General features: G+C 40.6%; 1 protein-coding gene across 2 annotated transcripts; it reads left to right on the forward strand.

Moving 5' to 3' along the window:
• Positions 1–3,462: 3,462 nt before the first annotated feature.
• On the forward strand, positions 3,463–17,386 carry DNTTIP2 (deoxynucleotidyltransferase terminal interacting protein 2). Of its 2 annotated transcripts, XM_040232276.1 has the most exons (8): positions 3,547–3,664; positions 4,536–6,169; positions 7,621–7,759; positions 10,363–10,458; positions 11,507–11,671; positions 12,883–12,992; positions 14,718–14,836; positions 16,660–17,386. In XM_040232276.1, the coding sequence occupies exons 1-7, from the start codon at positions 3,593–3,595 to the stop codon at positions 14,809–14,811; spliced, it is 2,310 nt and encodes a 769-aa protein (XP_040088210.1). In that variant the 5' UTR covers positions 3,547–3,592; the 3' UTR covers positions 14,812–14,836; positions 16,660–17,386. The 2 variants fall into 2 exon arrangements, with proteins under 2 accessions (XP_040088209.1, XP_040088210.1); XM_040232275.1 differs by having other exon boundaries at positions 3,463–3,664; positions 14,718–16,706.
• Positions 17,387–23,502: the final 6,116 nt, after the last annotated feature.

Here is a 23,502-nt window from a genome sequence, read left to right on the forward strand (position 1 = left end):
TGATTAGGAACTAAAAAGCCTCTTGATGAAAGTGAAAGAGGAGAGTGAAAAAGTTGGCTTAAAGCTCAACATTCAGAAAACAAAGATCATGGCATGTGGTCCCATCACTTCATGGCAAATAGATGGGGAAACAGTGGAAACAGTGTCAGACTTTATTTTAGGGGGCTCCAAAATCACTACAGATGGTGACTGCAGCCATGAAATTAAAAGATGCTTACTCCTTGGAAGGAAAGTTATGACCAACCTAGATAGCATATGGAAAAGCAGAGACATTACTTTGCCAACAAAGGTCCATCTAGTCAAGGCTATGGTTTTTCCAGTAGTCATGTATGGATGTGAGAGTTGGACTGTGAAGAAAGCTCAGCGCTGAAGAATTGATGCTTTTGAACTGTGGTGTTGGAGAAGACTCTTGAGAGTCCCTTGGACTGCAAGGAGATCCAACCAGTCCATTCTGAAGGAGATCAGTCCTGGGTGTTCTTTGAAAGGACTGATGCTGAAGCTGAAACTCCAGTACTTTGGCCACCTCATGTGAAGAGCTGACTCATTGGAAAAGACTCTGATGCTGGGAGGGATTGGGGGCAGGAGGAGAAAGGGACGGCAGAGGATGAGATGGCTGGATGGCATCACCGACTAGATGGACATGAGTTTGAGTGAACTCCAGGAGTTGGTGATGGACAGGGAGGCCTGGCGTGCTGTGATTCATGGGGTCACAGGTGTCGGACACGACTGAGCGGCTGAACTGAACTGAACTACTGATTACTATGATTGAAGCTGTTGTCTTCTGCTGCTTTGATCTCCATTACCCACCTTGTTGCTTCACCTTCCTTTCTCTACCCCATCCCATCTCTTCAAATTTAGCATGTCTTCTTTCTTACCTACTCCAGCTTACATAGATTGATGTTCTCTCAGATCCCCTCCTCTTCTCTCCACTTTAATTCCCCTGCATTTACAGTCTCCTGTCTGCTTCAATTATCAACTTTTTCCTCTTATCTCAAAGGAAGGAGCATTCCTCTATAGCTTCATCTCCAGTTTTTAAAAAAATTCTTTTCTTTAGCTGGGATTAGGCTCAGCTGCAAAACACAGAAAATCCCCAAATAACAGTGGTTTAAAGTGAGAGATGTTTCTCTCAGGTGAAACAGCTCTAAAATTAGTCTGTTTAGAACAAGACACTTGCTCCTTGGAAGAAAAGCTATGAGAAACCTAGACAGTATATTAAAAAGCAGAGATATAACTTTGCCAGCAAAGGTCTGTATAGTCAAAGCTATGGTTTTTCCAGTAGTCATGTACAAGATGTGAGAGTTGGACCATAAAGTCCGAGCACTGAAGAATTGATGCTTTAAAACTTTGGTGCTGAGACTACTCTTGAGAGTCCCTTGGACAGCAAGGAGATCAAACCAGTCCATCCTAAAGGAAATCAGCATATTCATTGGAAGGACTAAAGCTGAAGCTGAAACTCCAATACTTTGGCCACCTGATGCAAAGAGCTGACTTACTGGAAAAAGACCCTGATGCTGGGAAAGATTGAGGGCAGGAGGAGAAGGGGATGACAGGATGAGACGGTTGGGTGGCATCACTGGATGTGAGTTTGTGCAAACTGGGAGACAGTAGTGAAAGGGAAGCCTGGTGTGCTCCAATTCACGGGGTCACAAAGAGTTGGACACGACTGAGCGACTGCAACAACTGATATGGCAGTTCCCCAATTTGTCAGAAACTTTTTTGTCACTGCTCTGCGATCCTTAAAGCATGGCTCTCCTCTTCATGGCACAAGACTGCTGCTTGAAAACCAGGGAACATGACTCTCCAGGGAATGGAATGAAGTTAAAGGCAAGGAGAACCTCCTCTTTTAAGAGGTTTCTAGAGAACTACCCCAGAGAAGGCAATGGCAACCCACTCCAGTACTCTTACGTGGAGAATCCCAGGACGGAGGAGCCTGGTGGGCTGCAGTCCATGGGGTCGAGAAGAGTCGGACAGGACTGAGCGACTTCACTTTCACTTTTCACTTTCATGTATTGGAGAAGGAAATGGCAGCCCACTCCAGTACTCTTGCCTGGAGAATCCCAGGACGGAGGAGCCTGGTGGGCTGCCGCCTATTGGGTTGCACAGAGTCGGACACGACTGAAGCGATGCAGCAGCAGAGAACTACCCAACACTTAATGATCTGTAATTAGCTCAAACAGCCGTTATCTGTCTGCAAAGAAAACTATGAGAGGAGTTATTTAGCTGAGGGCAGTGTGCCCACTGAAAATTCTGTACTTCGTGACTTTAAGGCAAAAAAAAAATTTTTTTTTTCTGTTACAAAGGAGAGAAAAGATACAATGAGGCACGCGTTCTCATCTCCAACATCTGTTTACTTCTTCAATCCATTGCCCTCAAACATATTCTAGCTCTTCTCTCTTCATTCTGAAGGAAAAATCAAAAAGCTTTTCTTCGTTCTAATCATTCTCTTCCTTTCACTGAAAAAAAAAAAACTTAAAAAAAAAGTCTCTCTCCTTTGCAATTTAACATTCTTCTATTCTGCTTATTCCCCATCCCTACACACCATCTCATCTTTAAATTATATAGCTTCCTTCCTAACTAGTCGAGTTCCTGGGCATTTAGCAAACACGTCTTTTACCCTAACTAGGGCTTTTATTTTATTTTTGTTTAACTTCACACGTAATACAAGAGTGTGTTGGGGGGAGAGTGTTTTTTTTTTTTTTAAGGTGTTGCGATAGATAATGCAAACGCCTCCTTTGGCCATAACCATGGCTTCATTAAGACTTTTGCTGAACAAATGAGAGGATAGATGTAGTGGGCACATGATGCTATTTTCTGATTCATTTGGGTGTAATAGGGACAAGGGCCCTAGATCATTGCGGGAAGGTCTCTCCCTGCACCAGCCTGGGCTGTCTTCTACCGCAATGTGAGTGCAAGTGAGTGAAGTCGCTCAGTCGTGTCCGACTCTTTGCGACCCCACGGACTGTAGCCTACCTGGTGCCTCCGTCCATGGGATTTTCCAGACAAGAATACTGGAGTGGGTTGCCATTTCCTTCTCCAGGAGATCTTCCCGACCCAGGGATTGAACCCAGGTCTCCCGCATTGTAGGTAGACGCTTCACCGTCTGAACCACCAGAGAAGTCCCGCACTGTTGCTGCTGCTAAGTCGCTTTAGTCGTGTCCGACTCTGTGCAACCCCAGAGATGGCAGCCTACCAGGCTCTTCTGTCCCTGGGATTCTCCAGGCAAGAACACCGGAGTGGGTTGCCATTTCCTTCTCCAATGCATGAGAGTGAAAGTGAAGTTGGTCGGTCTTGTCCGACTTCGCGATCCCATGGACTGCAGCCCACCAGGCTCCTCCATCCATGGGATTTTCCAAGCAAGAATACTGGAGCGGGGTGCCATTGCCTTCTCCGGTCCCGCACTGTACTGAACTCTAAAACCCGAGCCCTTCGGAATCCCGGCTCGGATTGCCTAGACCTAGGTCTGAGTGGCCGAGGCGGCACGAGATTCTCTTGAGTTCCGAGATTCTCGTGGGAAACGCGAGTAAGGCGCATCTCTGACGTACTTCCGGGGCGCGGGAACAGAGGGAGCCTGCGAGGGCCGCATGTCTGGAAAATGGTGGTTACTAGGTCTGCGCGGCCTCGGGCCGGGAACCAAGCCACGTCAGTTGAAAGCTTACGGCAGAAGGTAGGAAAACTCGAAAGTCTCCCTCATTTCTTCTAACTGCTTCGCAGAGCGGTGCTGAAGAAGGTGGGCGGTGCAGGGGTCCCGTGGAGCCTGGGGAAGGAACGGCAGAAAAGCCAGAATTGGCGGCGCGCTTCTGCGTACCAAGCTCCTCTCTAAGCCTGTAGCTTCTAAAGACCACATTGGGATCTTTTAAGGTAATGCTTGGCAGGTAATAGATTAGGTAACTTGATTTGCGTAGTTCAGTTCCGTAATGCAGATGAACTGCTCGCTTTTTAACCTTACTACTAACGGAGGATTAATTTCGGCCGCCAAGCGTGGATTGGAGAAGGCACCGTTTTCACGTGGGAAGACTGACTGTGCTCCGACAGCACTTCCTGCTGGAGGGGAGAGGACTGCGGTGACGTCACCTCGTAATTCAGTGGTGCTAATTGTCTGCTGCCTCTGATACTGCGATGAAGGGAAGGGAGTACTAGTCCCCGTAGATACGAAAAGTAAGGACAGCGACCGATTTCATTGGCCTGTTTTCCTGAACACATCGTTGGCTTCTTTGTTCTTTTCCTGTATGGGTGTCGGAATGTAGGTCCACCAGGCATTTGTGACCTTGCGTGAGGAAGATTATTTGCAGTTATTTGTTTCCTGAAGTCAGGGCTGAGGTGACGCTAGTGAGGCAGGGCCTGCAAATGCGAAGTCAGATCCAGTATCTAGCTATTGATTTTTTTAATTGTGGTTGGTGATGGTAGTTACTGTTTTACGTTAATTTTGTTTACTGAGTTTTTCCAGTGCCCCCTTAAAATTTGCTTTTGAAGGGAGTGCCTCATTCACTTTGCCCTTGTCCCAGCCCTACCTAAATTACAGTGTATTTGGCTTACAGAATTCTGCTGTCAGAAGACTTCAAGTGCACCCAAAAGGCAGGACGGGGTCTTCACCTGATAACCCAAATACAGCTGAATCACAGACCACTCCAGAACGAAGTCCAACTCCTAAAACCAGGAAGAGTGGAACTACAGGCTCATTACCAGAAATGAACAAACCTTCGACAAATGGCGAGATCTCTGAAGCAGAGTCAGATTGTTCTTCTGTGTCTGAGGTCCAGGATCCTGTTTTCAGAGTAACTAGGAGAAGACAGATCTTAGTTTCAGGCACCCCAGTTTCTAGTGTAAGGAAAAGGCTAAAAATAACTCGAGTAAGTGAGTCTCATACTGAAGAAGTCCTCTCTGAAGCAGACTCACATGTTTCAGGTATTTCTAGAATTATGCCTCCCACAGAAATAACCACCAGAAGAAGTAAGGCTAAATCCCAGAGAGAGCCAAAGCAAGAATCCCATGTGGAAGTTGTTTCTGATGCTGAGTCATCATGCTCAGACATTTCATTTTCTGCAATTGCAACTAGGAGAACAACAAGGAGTATGCAAAGGAAATTACAGGCACAAACTGAGGAGAATGATACTAAGATTGTACTAGAAAATGAGAAGGAAATCATACATACACCTGTGAATTTAGAGGATTCAGTTAACAGACAAACTTCTCGTTTACTAGCAAGATCACTTTCTCAGATAAATAAGCCAGATTTCTCTAATAATGAAATCTGTAATGACCCTGATGATGATTCCTTCTTTGGAATTTCAGGAAAAAAACTAGCAGTGAAAAAAACCCCAAATTTTACCATAAGAGAGGAAAAGCAGGACAGTATTTCACCTCTCAAAGAACTAACAAAGCAGAATTGTAAAAGTTTAGATGAAGCCGAAAAAATAATAGATGGGGGAAAAGAAGGTAATGAGAAGAGCTCTCAGTTGAAGAATCTTTCTGAACTTCAGGATACTGGCCTTCAGCAGTTAGTTTCTCAAAGGCATTCAACCCCTGAAAGTGACAAAACCACATCAGAATCTTCAACTCTGAACTGTGAGGCTGTGATGAAATCGTTAGCTCAAACATTTGCAGTTGTGGAAATGGACAGATGTAATGAAGAGAGAGAGAATGCCATAAAAACAAGTGACTATTCAGAACCTGGTGATGATAGTGATAGTGATGCTGAAGAGTGCACAGTTATAGGTGTTAGTGAAGACATGAGCAAAGCAAAGGAGGTGGATTCTGAGAGTGATGCCAAACCAAGTAATCTTGAGTTCAGTACAACTCAGGATAAAGATGATTCTGTTTTGTTAGTTCTCAGCAGTGATGAAAGCCAGCAGTCTGAACACAGTGAGAATGAAGAGGACACTGTGTGTTTTGTTGAAAATAACGGTAACAAAGAGTCCCTAAATGGAGACTCAGAAAATCTGTCATGTGACAATGCACTGTTTGTGATTGACACTACTCCTGGATTGAGTGCTGATAAAAATTTTTACTTGGATGAAGAAGTCAAGGCAGGTGAGGTTGCCATTGAGGAAGAGGAGGAGGAGGAGGAAGAGGAAGAGGAAGAAAGTGAAGAAGAACTATCAGACCATGACAGAAATAAAGATAATGAGTTTAGTGATGAAGACAACTTGCTAAGTAACACAAAATCTAAACTGTAAGTTTTATCTTTTATTTTTTTAAAGTTTTTGATACATGCTTCAAGTGGCAATAATTTACCATAGAAATACTACAAAGCATAGGAACTGAAAAAAATTACTGCTTTGGGTTCTTTATCTGTCAGGGTTTCCCTTGTTTATGTGGGTGCCTTTGTTAGTCATATTTTTCGCACTGGTGAGAGCTAAAAGTACTCCGTTTGATGGTGTATTAAAAATGATCTGTTATGATTTTCTTGCATGATTATTAGGAGCAACATACAAAAGGGAAGGAAGGTACTTGGCTTTTTTATGCATTTTGATTGTAGAGAAAATGAAAAATAGAGGAAAACTGAGAAAAATAGTAACCTATAATCCCATCTACTGGCATTAAAAAGCACTCTTTGGAGGAAAGTTTTTCTGTTTTCCAAATTTGTTTTTCCCAGGCACAGGCCTTTGGTGGCAGTGTATCCACTGAAAATACAGGTATCCGTGGTTAAGGAACTATACGTTAACAGATGCCCAGTCTTCACTCTAAACCAGTGAAATCTCCGAGACTAGTCTCAGGTGGACTGTTTTTTTTACAAGCCATACCGTTTCCCCAGGATAACTGTAACATACACTCAGGGTTGAGAATCACTGCCAAGGCACTGTAATTGAATAGAGTTGTTTATGGAAACTTTAAACTGCTCAGTTTATATGAATAATTAGGGAAGAAACTTAAGTCCAAGTGTCTATAAGTGTACTTATAAAAAAGACTTTAGTAATTACATAAATACAGCAGAAGCCCAAGCCAACTGCTGAAGATTCTGATTTGGTGGATCTAGGGTATGACAGTTACATTTTTTTTTTTAAGCTCTGGTGGAAAATACAGATGCTCACTGTTGTTTAAAACTCACTGATTTAGAGGCACTACTAAATGTCCTTAAATACTCAGGAAAAAATTCCAAGTTTGGATAACTTAGAAGTACAGAGAAAAAGGCCTTGTGTGTCTCATTGGCTTTTTTTTTTTTAACTTTAATTTGTTTTTATTTTTTATTTTTATTTATTTATTTATTTTTTTTACTTTACAATTCTGTATTGGTTTTGCCATACATTGACATGAATCCACCACGGGTGTACATGCATTCCCAAACATAAACCCCCCTCCCACCCTCATTGGCTTTTGACATGGAAAAATATGGACATTTATTAATTTACTACCTACATATGAAGTTGAGCTAAATGCCAGATGTATTTCCTTTTTTCTGTAATTCTTTCCTTGTAAAATACGTGTATGAAGTCTGTTGACATATAATATGGCCTTAATCCTCTTTTAAGAAAATTTGGGGAATAAATTTGGATGTGCTCTCAAAGGGCTTAATTCATTATTTATCCTTTAATTTCTTCTAAATGAAAAGTCTCAGTTTTCATTTTGAATTGCTAAACGATCTAAAGATTAATAATCACTTAAAAGTGATCATTTCTCTTTCAGTCTGAAGTTGACGAGCAGCAGCATAGATACTGGACTGAATATTAAGGAGCTGGGTGGTTTGTATATTAATTTCAATGCAGACAAGCTACAGTTGAACAAGAGAACCCTAACACAGATGAAAGAGAAAAGGAAAGATGAGGTAAGCTGCACAGAACTCACCAGTCACTTCTAGAAATGATTAGTCCTTGGTAAGAGACTAGTTTTCCTGCAGTGAAACCACATTAGCCTACTGTGCTCCTTTTTTCTCTCTTTGCAGGAGAGTCATTTCTTTTTTATCATAAAATCCCAGCAAAAGGTGACATTTGAAAACTAATGTAGCGTCAGTATTCCTCTTCTGGCAAGCACCAGTTATGATCTCAGAGTTTTTGTTTTTTCTTGCTATATTTTTCATTCCTCACTGCTTTGGACTCTGTTGAAAATCTGAAAGCTGTGAGTACCCATTAACCCCACCAGGAAAAAGCATATGTGCCCATAAACATTAAATTGTACATATATTTTTAGAAGGAAATTACACGTTAGGTAACCTTACACAAGCCTTCAGTTTCTGCTGCCACCTTGAATGGCTTCCTCCTAAATCTGTAGTATTTTCTAATCTTGCAGCCTACACAGGTCTTTAAACTCAGGTGCCTATTTGTTCATTCAGATGTGTTCAGGCACTTGACTTCACTAATTGCCCTTTTCTTCTTCCTTGCCTGAACCAGCTTCTCCTCTTGTATTATTTATCCTGGTTAATGATACCAAAATCTATTTCTCTTTTGTAATCAGTAACTAAGCTTAAAGGACAGTGCTTCTTATATACTTTCTATTAATATTCCGCTCCCTCCTTCCCACCCCACTGTCAGTGACTAGTGACATCTGTTTTACTTTTTATCTAGACCACTGCATTAGCCTCCTCTTCTTCAAGCCATCCACAATGGTCTTGCTAGATTTCTCATTCTAAAAACACAAAATACCATCTGACCATGATATTCTCCTGTTTAAGTCCTTGTGTGGTTCCCCAGAGCATTTCAAGGTGCCTCTGTTCATCTGACTCTGTCTCCCTGGCTGTGTTCTTAGCACTGAAAAAAACAGGATTTCTCAACCTCAGCAAAGCTGATGTTTGCTGTGGGAAGATGTCGTGTGCATTGTAGAATGTTTAGCAGCATCCCAGCCTCTACCCCATCGGTGCCAATAGCATCCATCTCTACCAGTTCATGCCCCCCACCTCAGAATATCTTCAGACATTGCCAGTTGCTCAGTTGAGAACCACTCTAAACCCTACTATAGTACTGATAGACAACCAGCTCTTAATAACCTATAAAATAAATGTCATGCACTCTTCTCTGACTGATAGGAAAGTCTAGACCACTACCGTGCTACCCAGCAACTTCTAGTCCTAAATTTGAATTGAGGATTTAATAATTGCAAATGTTACTGACCAAGTTAATATTTGCTGCATTCCTACGAACTGTTTCGCGGGCTAACGGCTTTACTGTCTTTAGTTCTTGTTCTAGGGAAATGACTAATGAGGCTGGGGTTCCTTTTAGTCACATACACAGTATTAAGACAGTATTTAATTACCCTAGGCAAGTAATCAAAAAATGCAGAAGACATTTCAGAAAAGATTAACAGATTTGACTACATAAAGTTTTTAAACTTACGCAATTAAAAACATCTAAACAAAGATAAGTAAAAGGCCATGGGTTTAATACCATTAAGATACAGAATATAATTCTTCAAATTAATAAGAACACAACCTTGTATAAAAATGAAAAAGAACACCACCACCCCACTCCCAAACAAATGCAGGCATTCCACAGAAGAAGACTTATACACAGCTAAAAAAAAACACAAAAAGATGATCAGCAGCAAATGGAAACATTCATGAGGTACCACTGACAAAACACAGAGATAATCACCAGTGTTAGCTATGTTTAAAAAAAAAAGGTACTGATTAACTTCTGGTAGGAGTTTATACTACTTGGATTCAAGGCAATTTAGTGGTACCTATCAAAATTTAAATGACACATTTTGGAATCTGTTTTACAGAAATAATCACAAGTATTCAGAGATGATGTTTATAATATTTAATGGAAAAAAATTTAATGGAGACTGTTAAACTAAGTATCAAGAAAAATTGTGCATAACAGCTATGAATGAAGTTGATCTTTGTATGAATTGACATTGAAAGAATATCTTTGATATGTTGTTGAGTTGCAAAAAGCAGATTTGCTTGATTGTGTGATTTAATTGGTGTACCATTAAAAGCATGTGTTGTTTAATCAAAATCTATACTGCTGTTCTTATCGGTAGTCTAGCTGGTCTCAGATCACATAAAGCTGTTTTGTCACCATCAAAAGAACTTAGGCTAGTCAGGTATGTGTGTGTTTGTTTTTTTCAGGAAGTTCCAGAACACTATAGCATTGTTTCTGTTGTCTTTGTTTTCCAGTTGGTTGGTGCAATGCGAGTGGACACATTAATGTATGTCTGGTGTGTGCAAATTCAAATTAGAAAAAGAAATTTGAAATGAATATTAATTTTATAGATAGCCTAAAATAACCCCTCAATTTGTCTCCCAAAGCATTTTTATTTTTATATATAGATTTAAGAACAGGAACAACTTTGCAGTAGTGTGTCTGTCTATAAAGAAGGTTAATGTATCTGGAGTCATCAGTGTGGGAGATGTTTCTTTTTTAAGGCAAAAATGTTGAAAAAATACTGACATTTTGACATTATTTTAAAACCAGTTTAATATATTTGTAGCTTCTGCAGAAAACTGTCATTACTCCTGAATTTGAAAAAAACTACTGTGTCCCACCATACAGTGAATCAAAATATAAACTTCAGAAAAAACGCAGAGTAAGTACAGCGATTCTTTCTTAGAGCATTTAATGTGTTTGATTATATATATATTCAGCTTGTCTAACATGGTTGTACAATTGAAATATATGTTTCCAAAGAAAATTATCACAGATGTCTAAGAGCCCATAAAATATGGTTTCATAAACACATTTCATGTAAATTTTCACAGTGAAAGTGCAGCGATTGGTGCATTTGGATACACCAATGTATCCAATCTTTTTTCCCTTCATTAAAAACAGTGGCAGCCAGCATATGAGGTCACTGTCCACACCATACAGTGTCGTGGCTTATAGGTACTGTTCACAGAAGGCTGGGAAATCTGTTGCTGGCTCTTGAAGTAATGTAACCAGCTAAAAACACCAGCCTATTTAGTCTGCCAAATGAGAGCAAGGAATTTCTTGAGTAAAATACAGGGGACTACTTCCATTTCAACTAGTAAGCATAAAGAAATTATGGATGGTACACGAGGAAGTTTGAGGATGCTGCCCCGGTAGTGTCACTGATATGACCAGAGCACCCTGGCAGGTGGTAATGAAATTAAGCAAATAACTTGCTGTACATTTCCCAAAAAATAGAAAGGTTTTGAATTTTAGAAATAACACAAATTCTGGGCATGTTGGAGAGGGTAACTCTTAAGAGACAACTGGGTCACTGAATAAAAATGTTAAATGTTTACAGAAAGGCTCCAGAAGTAAGAATGTTTTTATACTTTACATCTTGTAGCATATCTCAGACAATAAAAATCGACATTGTTAGCTATTCTCCCAACAAGTTAGCAGTTCTTACTGAGATACAAAATTAATTTTAAGGAGTCTTCATTTATGACACTGACAGTGCTGTGTCTCACGTATCAAGAGAAATGGATTTTTGTCATTTAATTCATTTTATGAAAGGTGTATCTGGAGACTAATACATACATTCCTGTAAAGTAACCTTACTTGTTTTTAATTCATGAAATTTTCTTCATAATATTGAAATGAGGTGTAGTTATACACTACTTATTAAAAATTAGAATTCTAATTGTTTTTGAAATTTTGAATTTCAGCAAGAGCGACAAAAAACAGCAGGTGATGGATGGTTTGGTATGAAAGCGCCAGAACTGACAGATGAACTGAAAAATGATCTCAAAGCACTGAAGATGAGAGCTAGCATGGACCCAAAAAGGTTTTACAAGAAAAATGATAGAGATGGCTTCCCTAAGTACTTCCAGGTATGAAGCAAACAGAATAATAGTAGTGATGTTCTGAGGATTTTAGTCTGGGAAACACTATAGTGACTTGTTTCCTCTTAAATGTGTATTTACAGTGTATATCTTCTCGGACCATATAATAATGGCCAGAACCCAGTTCAGATAGCCATCAGCCTGTAATGGCTTTCCTCATTGAAAGACAGTGTTCCAGATGGTAACTAGGTTTCCAGATGAGCTCTCTAAATATGGAACCTATAAGATGGGTGTACTGTATACTAATGATACACCTCAGTGATATCAAGATATTCATTAATACCACCAGTGATTCTTTATAACCTGTAGGATAGAATCTCTGTCCTGTGATGCAGCCCTTTACCATCTGCACCCACACCAGTTCACTAATCCTTATTTTGGTCACATAGCCCTCCAAGCTCCAACACACTCAGCTGCTCAGGCTTCTCAGGATATGCACCGATGACCTAGTCATTCTGACTTTAGTGTTTGGCTCTGCCCTGTTTGCTTGGTGAAATCTTACCCATACAAATCCAAGCGGAAATGTCATCCTTGTGATACCTTCTTTACCTCCATTTGGTAGAATTGGCCACTTTGTTTTCAGAGAATCTAGAGGTTTTGTTCAACATATTAGGTTATGCTTTCATTTTTAGCCGTGTCCCTTTGGATCTTCTATAAAACTGCCACTCACTGGCAGGGACCACTTACTCTTTGTTTCCCTAACCCTGGCACAGTTCCTGGCACATAGCAGACATTGTATATTTCACTTGGTTGAATGTATGAACAAGTGCCAAGTGTTCAGTAAGAAGGTTCTAAGCTGGCAGCATTTATGATAACCTAGGATATCTAACAGGTATATAGTAGAATGTGTGTATCAGTCTTATTAAATTGGAAAACTAAAAAGGTGTTCTTTTTATCTGTCCCACTTTTCCTCTATTTAGACTATCCATCAAGAATTTACAGTCTAGCACTTACATAGAAGGAATTTTAGTTTTACTCAAAAATTTTAATGAAGAAATGCAACTAGTAGGACCCAGTGCAGCTTGAATAAGTGATTTTTTTTTTTTTTAAGAAATGGCAAAACTAACTTTAATATTGGTAAAATATAAGCTGTGTTTTCCATTCCTTTCTATAAATGAACTTTGTTAGAGCTCCCCTGAGATATGAAAACAGCTTGGCTTTCAGGTGTTACATGACTTATTTCAACCATTCATTCATAGATTGGAACCATTGTCGACAATCCTGCTGACTTCTACCATTCACGACTTCCCAAGAAACAAAGGAAGAGAACTATTGTGGAGGAACTGCTGGCTGATTCTGAGTTCAGAAGGTAAAGGAATTTATGTTTCACTTTATAATATATGTTTTCCTTTACAATGTGCAAAAACTTTAAATTCAAGATAATTCTTAAATGCTTTAGCACAGTTTCTCAACGGAACTGTTAGGTATATTGGGTGGTGTAATTCTTAGGGAGGACTGTACACTGTAGGACCTTTTAACAGCATCCCTGGTGTCTGCCCATTAGATGCTGGTAGCACACTCCCCTCCCTCCCAATTCATGACACTCAAAAATGTCTTCAGACGTTTTTCAGATGTTCCCTGGTGTGCATAATCATTCTCGATTCAGAACCACTGCTTTAGAAGGAAATGAGACTGACTAGAGGAGGAACCCACAAAGGAGACGAAGAAAGAAGTCAGGGAGGCAGGAAGAAAACCAGGAGAGCGGTGTCAAAGAAGTCAAGGAAAGAGAGTATTACAGGCAGGTAGAAGCCAGAGGGAGTGGTTAACAGGAATAAATGCTGCTGAGAATGCAAGTGAGCTATGAACTAAGATCTTCCTCTGAATTTAGTATGTGGACGTCACAGTAACCTTGTCAGGAGTTTTTAGGGGAGTGGTGGGGGGAGGAAACTAGACTGGACGGTACTTGAGAGTGAGTTGAAGAAATAAGAGATGTTGTGAGCAAGACAAGAGAGGCACAGCTAGTGAATGCAGCTGGATTTCCACCACCCCACCCCACCCCGCCCCCGAGATGGGGGCAGTTAAGTATGTTTAAATGTCCTTGAAGCAGGTATGTGTATAGCATAGGTTTAAAAGCATGCCTCATATAGAAACTTCTGCTGAACTTCCAGACTGGTTTAATAGCAAAAGTGAAAATATTCATCAGGGATTTTAAAAATTAGGTTAATATATAGGCATGGAAGACAAATTTAATTCAAGTGTTATGTAAACTTTTTCATGATTCTGGGTAATGGTGAAACTTTTAGAAATAAGCAATGCTCTTTTCTCACTTATTTCTCTCTCCCTGGAAATCTCATCCTCACAAAGTTGTATTAATCTATATACTGTTGACTTTCAAATGTATGTATAGTCTGGATCTCTTCTGAGTCCAGAGCCACATAACCTGCTGCTGCCTCAGGAACATCTAATGAGTATCTCATAAGCCCCTCTGAGAGCTAACTTGGGGTCTCCCGTCTAGTCCCCTCCCAGTGTCCTGTTTCTCATGACTGAATGGCATTGCCCTCCATCCCTTAGGGCAAGTCCTTAACACCACCTTCTCCCTTCAGTCCCATGTTCAAACTGTCAGATTTCCTCCCATTTTCCTCTCTCTTCAGCCTGTCTTTTCTATCCCACAGAGGTGTCGGGTACAAGGTGATTGAGTCTCTGCTTACTTCATACATTGATCTACATTTTGTAATCTTCATGGTAGCAGTCTCAGAAATTACAGCATGGGTCTCTAGTGGTTGAATGAAAGTTTCCAAAAGCCTGCCTCTACCATGGCCACTTTTTTCTTACTAGACTACAAGCTCTGAGGGCAGGGACTGCGGCTCACTAGTTCACTGCTCTGTCTCCAGCTCCTAGTGTGGCTTCTTATTCATGATGGGACTTGGTACAGATGTGATGGATAGTGAAAATGCAAAAAAAAAAAAAAAAATTAGAAGCACCTGCCCATCACCCCCACCCCCTCTGCCCCCCAAACACCACCAAAAAGTTACATTAACTTCTAATGGCTGGTGTGTCCTACTTTAGAACTTAAAGGTTTGGTTTTTCTTTTTAGATATAACCGAAGGAAGTACTCAGAGATAATGGCTGAAAAGGCAGCAAATGCAGCAGGAAAGAAGTTTCGAAAGAAGAAGAAGTTCCGTAATTAAGATTCACCAAGCAAATCACAAAATTGTACATCTCCTCTTTATTTATTTACTAAAGATAATTTAAAAATTAGCATGACCGTCACATAAAGTAACATAGACTGGCCCTGTTGGGGGGATTTCTCTTTAAAAAGTTGATTTGAGAGAGAGTCAGTCACATGCCGCCCGGAATAAAAATAGGTGTGTCTACAAAAGATCCACTCATGTTTAGACCCTTTGAGGAGGGAAAAAAGGAAAAGAACCTCAATCAAAATATTTAGAAAATACAAAGTTTGCTAACATTCAAAAAATTTAAAGTAGTATTTTCAAAGCTACATAAGCAATACTGTAATTATTATGTAGAGATATACATAGGAGATGATGCCCTATGTCAGTTGTACATTCAAATCCAGAAAACTGGTAAAGCTGGGATACAGAGATCTTGCTGCAAGTGTAAAAGTCATAGTTGAAATCAAAGAAATGTTATAAGTGTTGGAGCATGTGTATGTTAATACATGACCAAAAAACTAAATGAAGCTGTGAAAAGGACTTAAAAGATAGACTACTTGGGAAGTTTGGGTTAAAGGTAGAAGCAGGAGAGCTATTTTCTTTCCTTAGCAACTGAAACAGGAGGTAAGATAAGATTTTTATCTAGATTTTTATCCATATTCAATGCCGTGTTCCAGTGAATAGTATTCAAATAATTTTAACTTGACCAGGAGGTAGAGTCTCCAGTGGCAGAAATATGCATCCTGGCTAAGCAACTCATGACACCCAAGGAACACTAGTCATTTCTATTCATGCTTCCTGGTGGCTTATTGCTTCCTTTATGTCATTATTCACACAGGACCTCTGTTTTCTACCATACTGCTTTCTTGGGATTTCAGTAAATAAGAAACTTCCTATTTTGTGTTTACTGCTTAGGATCACAAGCAGCCTAGTAATAAAACTAAATGACATTTATAGGTGGAGTGAGGGAAGCATCTGTATCTGTTCTCTTTTATAGTAAAGCTTTTATTTCAAGAGTATTAAGTTTTTACATTAAGGACCTGATATGAGAGAATTAACTATCAAAACAAGAAGCATTTACCCCATACACATTCTTCCAGAAGGAGACATTCTTAGCGGAATGTTTCTTCAACTCATCCTACTAGGGTGTTGGAACACTCAAAACTGGTGGCCCTTCTGTATTGTGTTTCTCTCTGCAACTGAGAATTTACCCAGTTTTTTCTCAGGCTCAAGGGGATGGGTCAACTTTTTATCTGTTTGTAACTTGCATGCTGGTTTCTGACTCATGAATGCTAGAATAGGTTGAATTATCTGGTATTCAGAACTGCAGTTATGACAGATATTTGGAACACTATAGTGCATTTACAGGGAACACAAAATTGGAAATCTCCAATCCTTCCCACACAGGGGAGCATTTGAGCTTTCTAGATTGGGAAGCAGTGATAAGGAAGAGAACTGCACCTAGGTGCCAGCCTTGCTAACCCACCTTAGAGGTGCTTACAAAATGTATTCTGAGGATAGCTGACCCTTGAACAAAGGGGTGAGGGGCTCTGAGCCCCAAGCAGCTGAAAGTAAAAAACTTAAAGTAGGCCCTCTATACCCACGGTTCTACATCTGTGAACCAACTGGTCAACTCCTGCAGAACATGTAGTATGTTAGTATGGATTTATTGGAAAAATCTATGTATAAGTGGACCCACCCACTTCAAACCTGTATTGTTCAGGGGTCCAGTGTATTTACTTACAGTTACATTGTAACATGCTTTTTTTTTGTCTCCATTGATTCTTTGTGTGGTTTTTTTTTTATGTTTATACTTTATTCAGGTTTTCTTAGTTTTTTACCCTAATAATCTGTCTTTTCCAAGATAGTGCAGTCTTTTTTTTTTTTTTTTGGCTGCACTGCAAATTATACAGAATCTTAAGTTGCCTGACCAGGTTTTGAACCTGCACCCACTGCAGTGGGAGCATGGAGTCTTTACCATTGGATCACCAGGGAAGTCCCTTTATTTATGTATTTTTTTAAATCACATAAATAACTTGGAACAAAGTAGAGAGTTATTAACAAATGTAAAATACCTTATTCAGTGAAATACTGAAATAAACTGAAATACTTCAACTGAAAATCAATTTAAGTCACCTTTATTAACATTTACATAAGGGATTAAAACTGGTACGGATGCATAGCCATATCTCAGATATGATCTTCACAAGTTTAAATCTTCAGAGTATCAAAGTATATCTAGGTAAAGATGAGAAGGAAGTCTCTTAGTGCCTCAGGCTTCTACAAAAATCTATACTTGAATAATAGATATATTTATCTTTTTTTTTTTTTTTTTTAAGCAAAACCACCATTGAGGAACAGGTTTAGTGACTGGCTTATGTCAACTAAACTCAGTTCACTTACTGGAGCTATTTATTTGAAGGCTAATGACTATCAGAAGTACCATGACTTCTCAACTGAAAAGCATTAAAAAGTGTACTAAGTGCTGATACAGTGTAATGAAAGAGCCTTCAGAATACCTTAAGGAGCTCTTGAAAGACACCTGAAATGCTTTTAAGACAGCTTATTAAAAAGATAGTCTACAGTGCTAGTTTTGGTGGTTTTGTTGTTGGTTTCTTTGGGGCGGGGGGGGCGGGTTGTTTTTCCTTAAGTAAGGAAATTAGGTAAAGGAAAATGAAGATGGAAGGAATTAGAAAACTAGCAGTTGATGAAGGCAGGTTCTCAGCTTCCTAGAATCTTAACACAAAAATCAGCTCTGTTCAGTGTTCTGCCATGAGATTAAAAACAACTGCTTTAGAGAAACATCATTATACCTATTTTTAAGACCTGAGGAAATGTCTCATGGGTTCCCTAACAAGGCTGTCAGACTACAAGCCATGCTTGGTTATTCAGAGAATAAATAGCAGGCTTTTAAAAGGAAGAAAGGCTGTACAGAAACATTTAATGAAACCTTGAGCAACTGGGATAAATTCAAGGGGTTGCATTCTAAATATAGCAAATATAAGAAAAACTCATGAAAAAATTTTCAGTACCATCTCTGGAATATGTGCAGGTGCTCATTCAGTTCAGTCTCTCAAGTAATGACAACTACTGTTTAGAATAACTATCTACAACATCTTATTGAAAGCATGCAGTTAGGATTGAAACAAAATGATCTACAAACTCCCCAAAGCATCTGACCAGAATGTAAAATTCAGGTCTCATTGTTTAAAAATGAAGACAGAATGCTTTCAAATTATAATAATTTCCCTGAAGCAGGGTCAGTAGCATGACTTGTCTTAAGCAGATCAGTGTTTTATCAGAGTTGGAATGTTTCAAACTATGAAATGTGAGTTGAGATAACTATAGAGGTGGTTCTGAAATATAAAGTTACCAATAAACACTGGACACCAGCTGCGAGAAAGGGGAAACGTATAGGTTCAGGTGATAGGTGTTCATTCGTTATCACTGTGTAAAAAATTGCCCAAAGACTCAGTGGTTCAAAACAGCCACTGTTTTACTCAATCTCATGATTCAGCAGGCCAGGGCTGGGCTAGGTGGCTTGTACTCCACATGGTATCAAATGAGGTCATTCAGCTGACTGCTGAGCAGACCTCGAAGTCCTAACACATTCTTGAAATTTATCTTCAGTCTAATGGTAGTACAGCACAGAAGGGCTTCCCCAGTGGCTCAGCAGTAAAGAACCCGCCTCCCGTAGGAAATGGCAACTAACTCCAATAGTCTTGCCTGGAGAGTCCCATGAATGGAGGAGCCTGGTGGGCCACAGTCCATGGGGTTGCAAGAGAGTGGAACACGACTTAGCGACTAAACAGCATAGAAGTTGGCTAGAAAACCAAAACATGACCCACGTCTTTTGTGTGGCACTGCTGAGAATTTAGGAAGTCCTGCTCTTCTCCATCTGCCTCCTTCCCAGTTACCCCTCCTAAGGAAAGAGGAGTTGCTAACCAGAGTGAGATGAGCCTGAGATACCCATTATGCTATACTTTCAAAATAAACAGGGCTGATGTATTAACAGGTCAGAAACTATCTGCAGTCGGTCACTCTTGCCCTGTTAGTGGGCAGCCCTATCATTCTCTCTTCGAAATGAGGTGGGAAATGAGAATTTGGGCTTTCCTGAGCCAGGCTTTCTCTATGAAAGGTAGGGGATGACAGGGGCATAAGTCATTGAATTGCAGCTTAACTGAGAAGTCTGCAGTCATGGTGCTCTTGTAAAGCTATTACATGAGTAGTATACTTTGTTTTCCATTGATTCATCTTCCTTATGGTTACAACCTCCTGGGCAGAATTGCAAAGCAGAAGCTGGTATGGTTCAGGTGCCAAAATCTTGACCTCAGATCCTATGCAATGTACTCAAATTCTGAGGTCACGTTCATCAAGGGAAAAGTGAAACGTGGATTATGAAACCTATAATTAGATTTAGGTCAATTACTATATGAACTTTAGCTCCCCAAAACAGTGAGGACAATTATGACTGAGAGGTGTTCCTCAACCTTTTTCAGTGGCAGGAGAGAAATATGTGCATGCAGTCATCTATATGAAGAAATGTGTATATCAGGTTTTCAGTCCCTCCCTCCTACGTCCACTCCTCCACCCCCATAACTCAGGGAAGTTCACAGGAGTAATGTAAAACAAGGCACACACTATAGTTAATAAAATTTGTATGTTAAGGTTTTATCAGAAAAATCTTTTTTCCCTCAAATCTATGTGTATACATTTTTATGTATACACAAATCAAAATGGCTGGCTCTGAAACAAGAGAGCTAGGAGAACAAATCACGGCTTAATTCTGTAATGTAAAGCTCACCCAAACTTTGGCTGATGTAGCTGTAACATCTGCCCTTCCAGCCAAGTCTGCCACTTAACCTGCTTCAACCGTCCGCTGCCCCCACCTGCCAGGGGGGAGGTGGATGTCCAAGTGAGGGGAAGAGAGCACACAGCCGGCCCAGTGCCTCTCCTCGTGCTTCGGTGACTGCTGAATCATGACTCAACCCTGTCACGTTTTACCTGCCTGTAGTCCTTTAAGGTTGACTCTTGGTTTTTCCTCTAGTGAAAATCATTATCCTGATCTGTCCAAAGGCAACTGAACCAAGACAAGCCTGCAGTTTCTCAGGCTCAGTCTCATCAATTCTAGTCACCCTATTTCCACTCCACCTCAGTCAATCACCATCACTGACTTAGACTCACTGCTTGAAACTGTTCAGTGGTCAAGATTCTGGACTTTGACTATCCCAGTCTGTTCTGTTAGCCTTCTCTCCAGTTTGCTCTAACCCAACCTTGACTGCACTTTGGAATTATCTGAGGTGGCTCCAAAGTCCTGTAGACTCCAAAGACTAAACGCCTGATCTCAAGTATTTCACCCTCCTAGTCCTCCACCCCCATCAGGATACATTCTCCTCTCTAATCAATCTGGATCCATTGGTGAGAATCTCTTTATCTCTACAGTTTCTTTATCTCTTTACTCTTTTTTTTTTTTTCTGTTACTCTCACCTGCCACTCCCAGCCAAGGAAATACCCACTGTTCCTTCTGTGACCTAACCCATCAAAAGAACCCATTCCTCCACGTATCCAGCTATTGTATTCAATAGCTTTTATCTTTGTCTCCATCTCTTCTGGCCAGGAAATGTTATTTGACATTACTGATCCTTCCTTCTTGAAGCTCCAGCCTCTCTTGGTGCCTGCAGGAAGATAAACTTTCTGCTTCTCCTCTCTACTCTTCACTGGTTTTCTTACTCTGCCCACTGCTTGCTAGTCTTCCATAATGCCTGCCCTCTTATCTTCTTCCTCTATACTGTCTAACTTGAATGTCTTGTTCTCCCTCTCCTGCTTTGCTCTCACTTCTCTGCAGGAAACACCAGTCTCCATCCTAACATCTCTTTTTTTAAATAATTTGTTTTTGGTTGCACTTAGTTTTGTTGCTGCATAGGGGTTTTCTCTAGTTGGGGAGAGCAGGCTTGTCAATGTGGCTTCTTTTTTTGTGGAGCACAGGCTCTAGGTGTGCACTTCAGTAATTGCAGCATGTGAGCTCAGCAGTTGTGGCTCGTGGACCCTAGAGCACGCAGGCGTCAGTAATTGTGGTGCATGGGCTTAGTTGCTCACGGCATGTGGAATCTTCCTGGACCAGGGATCGAACCGATGTTGCCTGCATCAACAGGCAGATTCTTATTCAGTACACCACGAGGGAGGTCCACCCACCCTTACATCTCTACACCTCTGCTTCAGATGCAAATTTCCTATTAACTCTGTAATATGCCCATCCATGTTATTGTGACATCCTCTCTCACTCAACATATCCAGAAGCAGACACATCCTCTTTCTGAGATAAATGTTTAGCGCCATGCCTGGCACATGACAGGTACTCAAAGGGAAGCTACTATTTCCCTGTTCTCCATCTTCCCCATTGGGGAAGTCTTCCTAAAATGGTTTGAACAATGTCTTTCTGCTTTTTTATGTTCTGTGGCCTACCTCTGCCTAACAAAACATGAGGCAACCCCTGCATTCAAGATCTGACATTCAAGACTCCATAAAAGGACACCACCACAGGCTTATGTTCATCACTCCCCTGCCTATGCTCCAAACTGCCTTTTTGCTGGTCATCTGCCTGTTTCTCTCACTGCTCTGCTCTGGGCTTCAAGAAATGGTATTTCCCAGATGCCAAACTGACTTTCCAGTGAGACACTGACCTGAGAGGTGGACAGAAGGGAAGAGGGTGTTTCTCTCCCTCTCTGGCTTGGGTTGGGTTGCAGCTCTGCCATTTCCCAGCTCCCACCAGGCAGTCCCCGACCACTCAGGATTCTGGGTTCTAGGAACACCACCTCCTCCCATGTCCCGCTGGCACTAGGAGTGATAGGAGGTTTCCTACTGTTGGAATTTCTGGGTTACCTACACTTTGATCACCTATGTGACAGTTCCCCATATTACATTTCCTAAAGTGATGTGTCTTTCTGCCTGGACCCAACTGACAAATTTCAGCCAAACCAAACTAGCTGACATACCACGCTCTGCACACTAGCTACTGTGCTGGATACAGTAAGCGTTCACCTTTTATTTCTGTTCATATGGTTAACTCCACCTAGAGTATTCTCCTTGCCTCCAACCCACCTAAAAAAATACTACTAACCTTTCAAACCCATTCAGAAACCAGTACTTTGCGCATCCTCTCTGTGCAAGGCAATAGGCCCAGGGGCTCAGGGTGCCCAGGGAAGGAATAAGACCATTCCAGGCATCAATGAGCTGATGTTCTACATTTCTTCATAAAGTATTTTTTGTTTTTTCCCCACCAATACATGCATCCTTGGAATTCCCATTTGACTCTGCTTATTTTTACTTTGTTTTTAATAAACACTATAGCACTTACTAAGTGCCAGGCACTTTCTAAGGACTTACAACTTATTTTATGTAACCATTATGTATGTATGTACATATGTATGAAACAAAAATACATATGTAACACTTTAGGTAACCTTTAGGTAAACCCACGAGATAAGTCCTACTATTATCCTCATCATTTTATTAATGAAGAGACTGAGGCACAAAGAAATTAAGTAACCTGCCTAAAGTCACAGAGCTAATATGTATAATTCTGTTACACTTTCATTTTAGCTATGCACTATAGCTATGTGCATACCTATTTCAGCATCACCAGCAGAAACTGCTGGATTTTTCCCCTTTCTTTTACAGTTAACAGAACATATGATTTTTAGCTGGGAATGGTCCCACCTTTCCATGGGATGTGAATGAACGTGGTTTGTGCAACTTCTGGGAGGTGTCCTCAAAGAAAGGTGAGCTTGAAATGAGGCTCTGTCCCTTTACCTTCTCCTCACTAATTAGTATGCTGACCTGATAGCAGGGGCAGCAGCAATCATCTTGGACCATGAGGTGGAAGTTGCATTTTGAAGATGGAAGAATAAGGAGCCTGGGTCTCCTGATCAAGTAGCTGCCATAGAAGGTGGATGAAGTTGTAAAATGTTTTTTTAATTTTTTGATACAGAAAGCCTCAGATCAAGAGGAAGCTGGAATGAAACCTCCCTGAGCCCCTGGTCTTTTAGGTCTGTACTGGCTCTATGTGGCATTAAGATAGGAATGTCTCCACCTTTGGGGCACAGCTCCCACTTTGTCAATACCTTCCTGAATTCTGAGTGTGTGACACAGAGCAGTGAAAGAGGGCACAAAGGAAACAGGTTCTCAGACATGGAAACCTATAATTTTCCCTTCTCCATCTTCATGCTTTAAGCTCTGCCCTCTTCCTGCTTGCCTTAGAAGAGCAGACACTCTTCCATCATGCTTTGGTTAATCCTTTCACCTTACCCCCATAACATTTTTGCACCTCAATTTTCTCATCTATAAAATGGGGAGATTTTGTGCTTTTTAGGGTTCAATTAAATGGCAAGCGTTAAATAAAGTTGCTATCATGAAGCAGGGTTTAGAAAAATGTGAGATGTCTTCCTTTTCCTCTTGATTCGGTCCTCAAGAGGAAACCTACTCCATCAGTTTTCGGAGATAATGCTTCTTCCTGGATTTCTTCCTATTAATACCTCCCTGGCTACTCTTTTTGTTCTCTCTGAAGAACTCATTCTTTTACTATCCTTCAACTGTCTATCTCTAGGTTTTTGTCTTCAATCCTCATCTCTCCATACACCATCTACACTCCCCCGCATAACCTCACATGGTCCAGAGCTTCAAGTGCCATCTGTAGGTGAATGAATTGTA

The sequence above is a fragment of the Oryx dammah genome, unplaced genomic scaffold (genome assembly GCF_014754425.2).
Source record: "Oryx dammah isolate SB20612 unplaced genomic scaffold, SCBI_Odam_1.1 HiC_scaffold_28, whole genome shotgun sequence".
Lineage (NCBI taxonomy): Eukaryota > Metazoa > Chordata > Mammalia > Artiodactyla > Bovidae > Oryx > Oryx dammah.

What these genes read in the sequence shown, in the direction of transcription:
- DNTTIP2 (XM_040232275.1), top strand. Translation starts at nt 3,593, where the DNA reads ATGGTGGTTACTAGGTCTGCGCGGCCTCGGGCCGGGAACCAAGCCACG. An exon ending in GCTTCCCTAAGTACTTCCAG is followed by an intron (nt 11,672 to 12,882) that starts GTATGAAGCAAA and finishes ATTCATTCATAG; the next exon opens with ATTGGAACCATTGTCGACAA. An exon ending in GCTGATTCTGAGTTCAGAAG is followed by an intron (nt 12,993 to 14,717) that starts GTAAAGGAATTT and finishes TTTTCTTTTTAG; the next exon opens with ATATAACCGAAGGAAGTACT.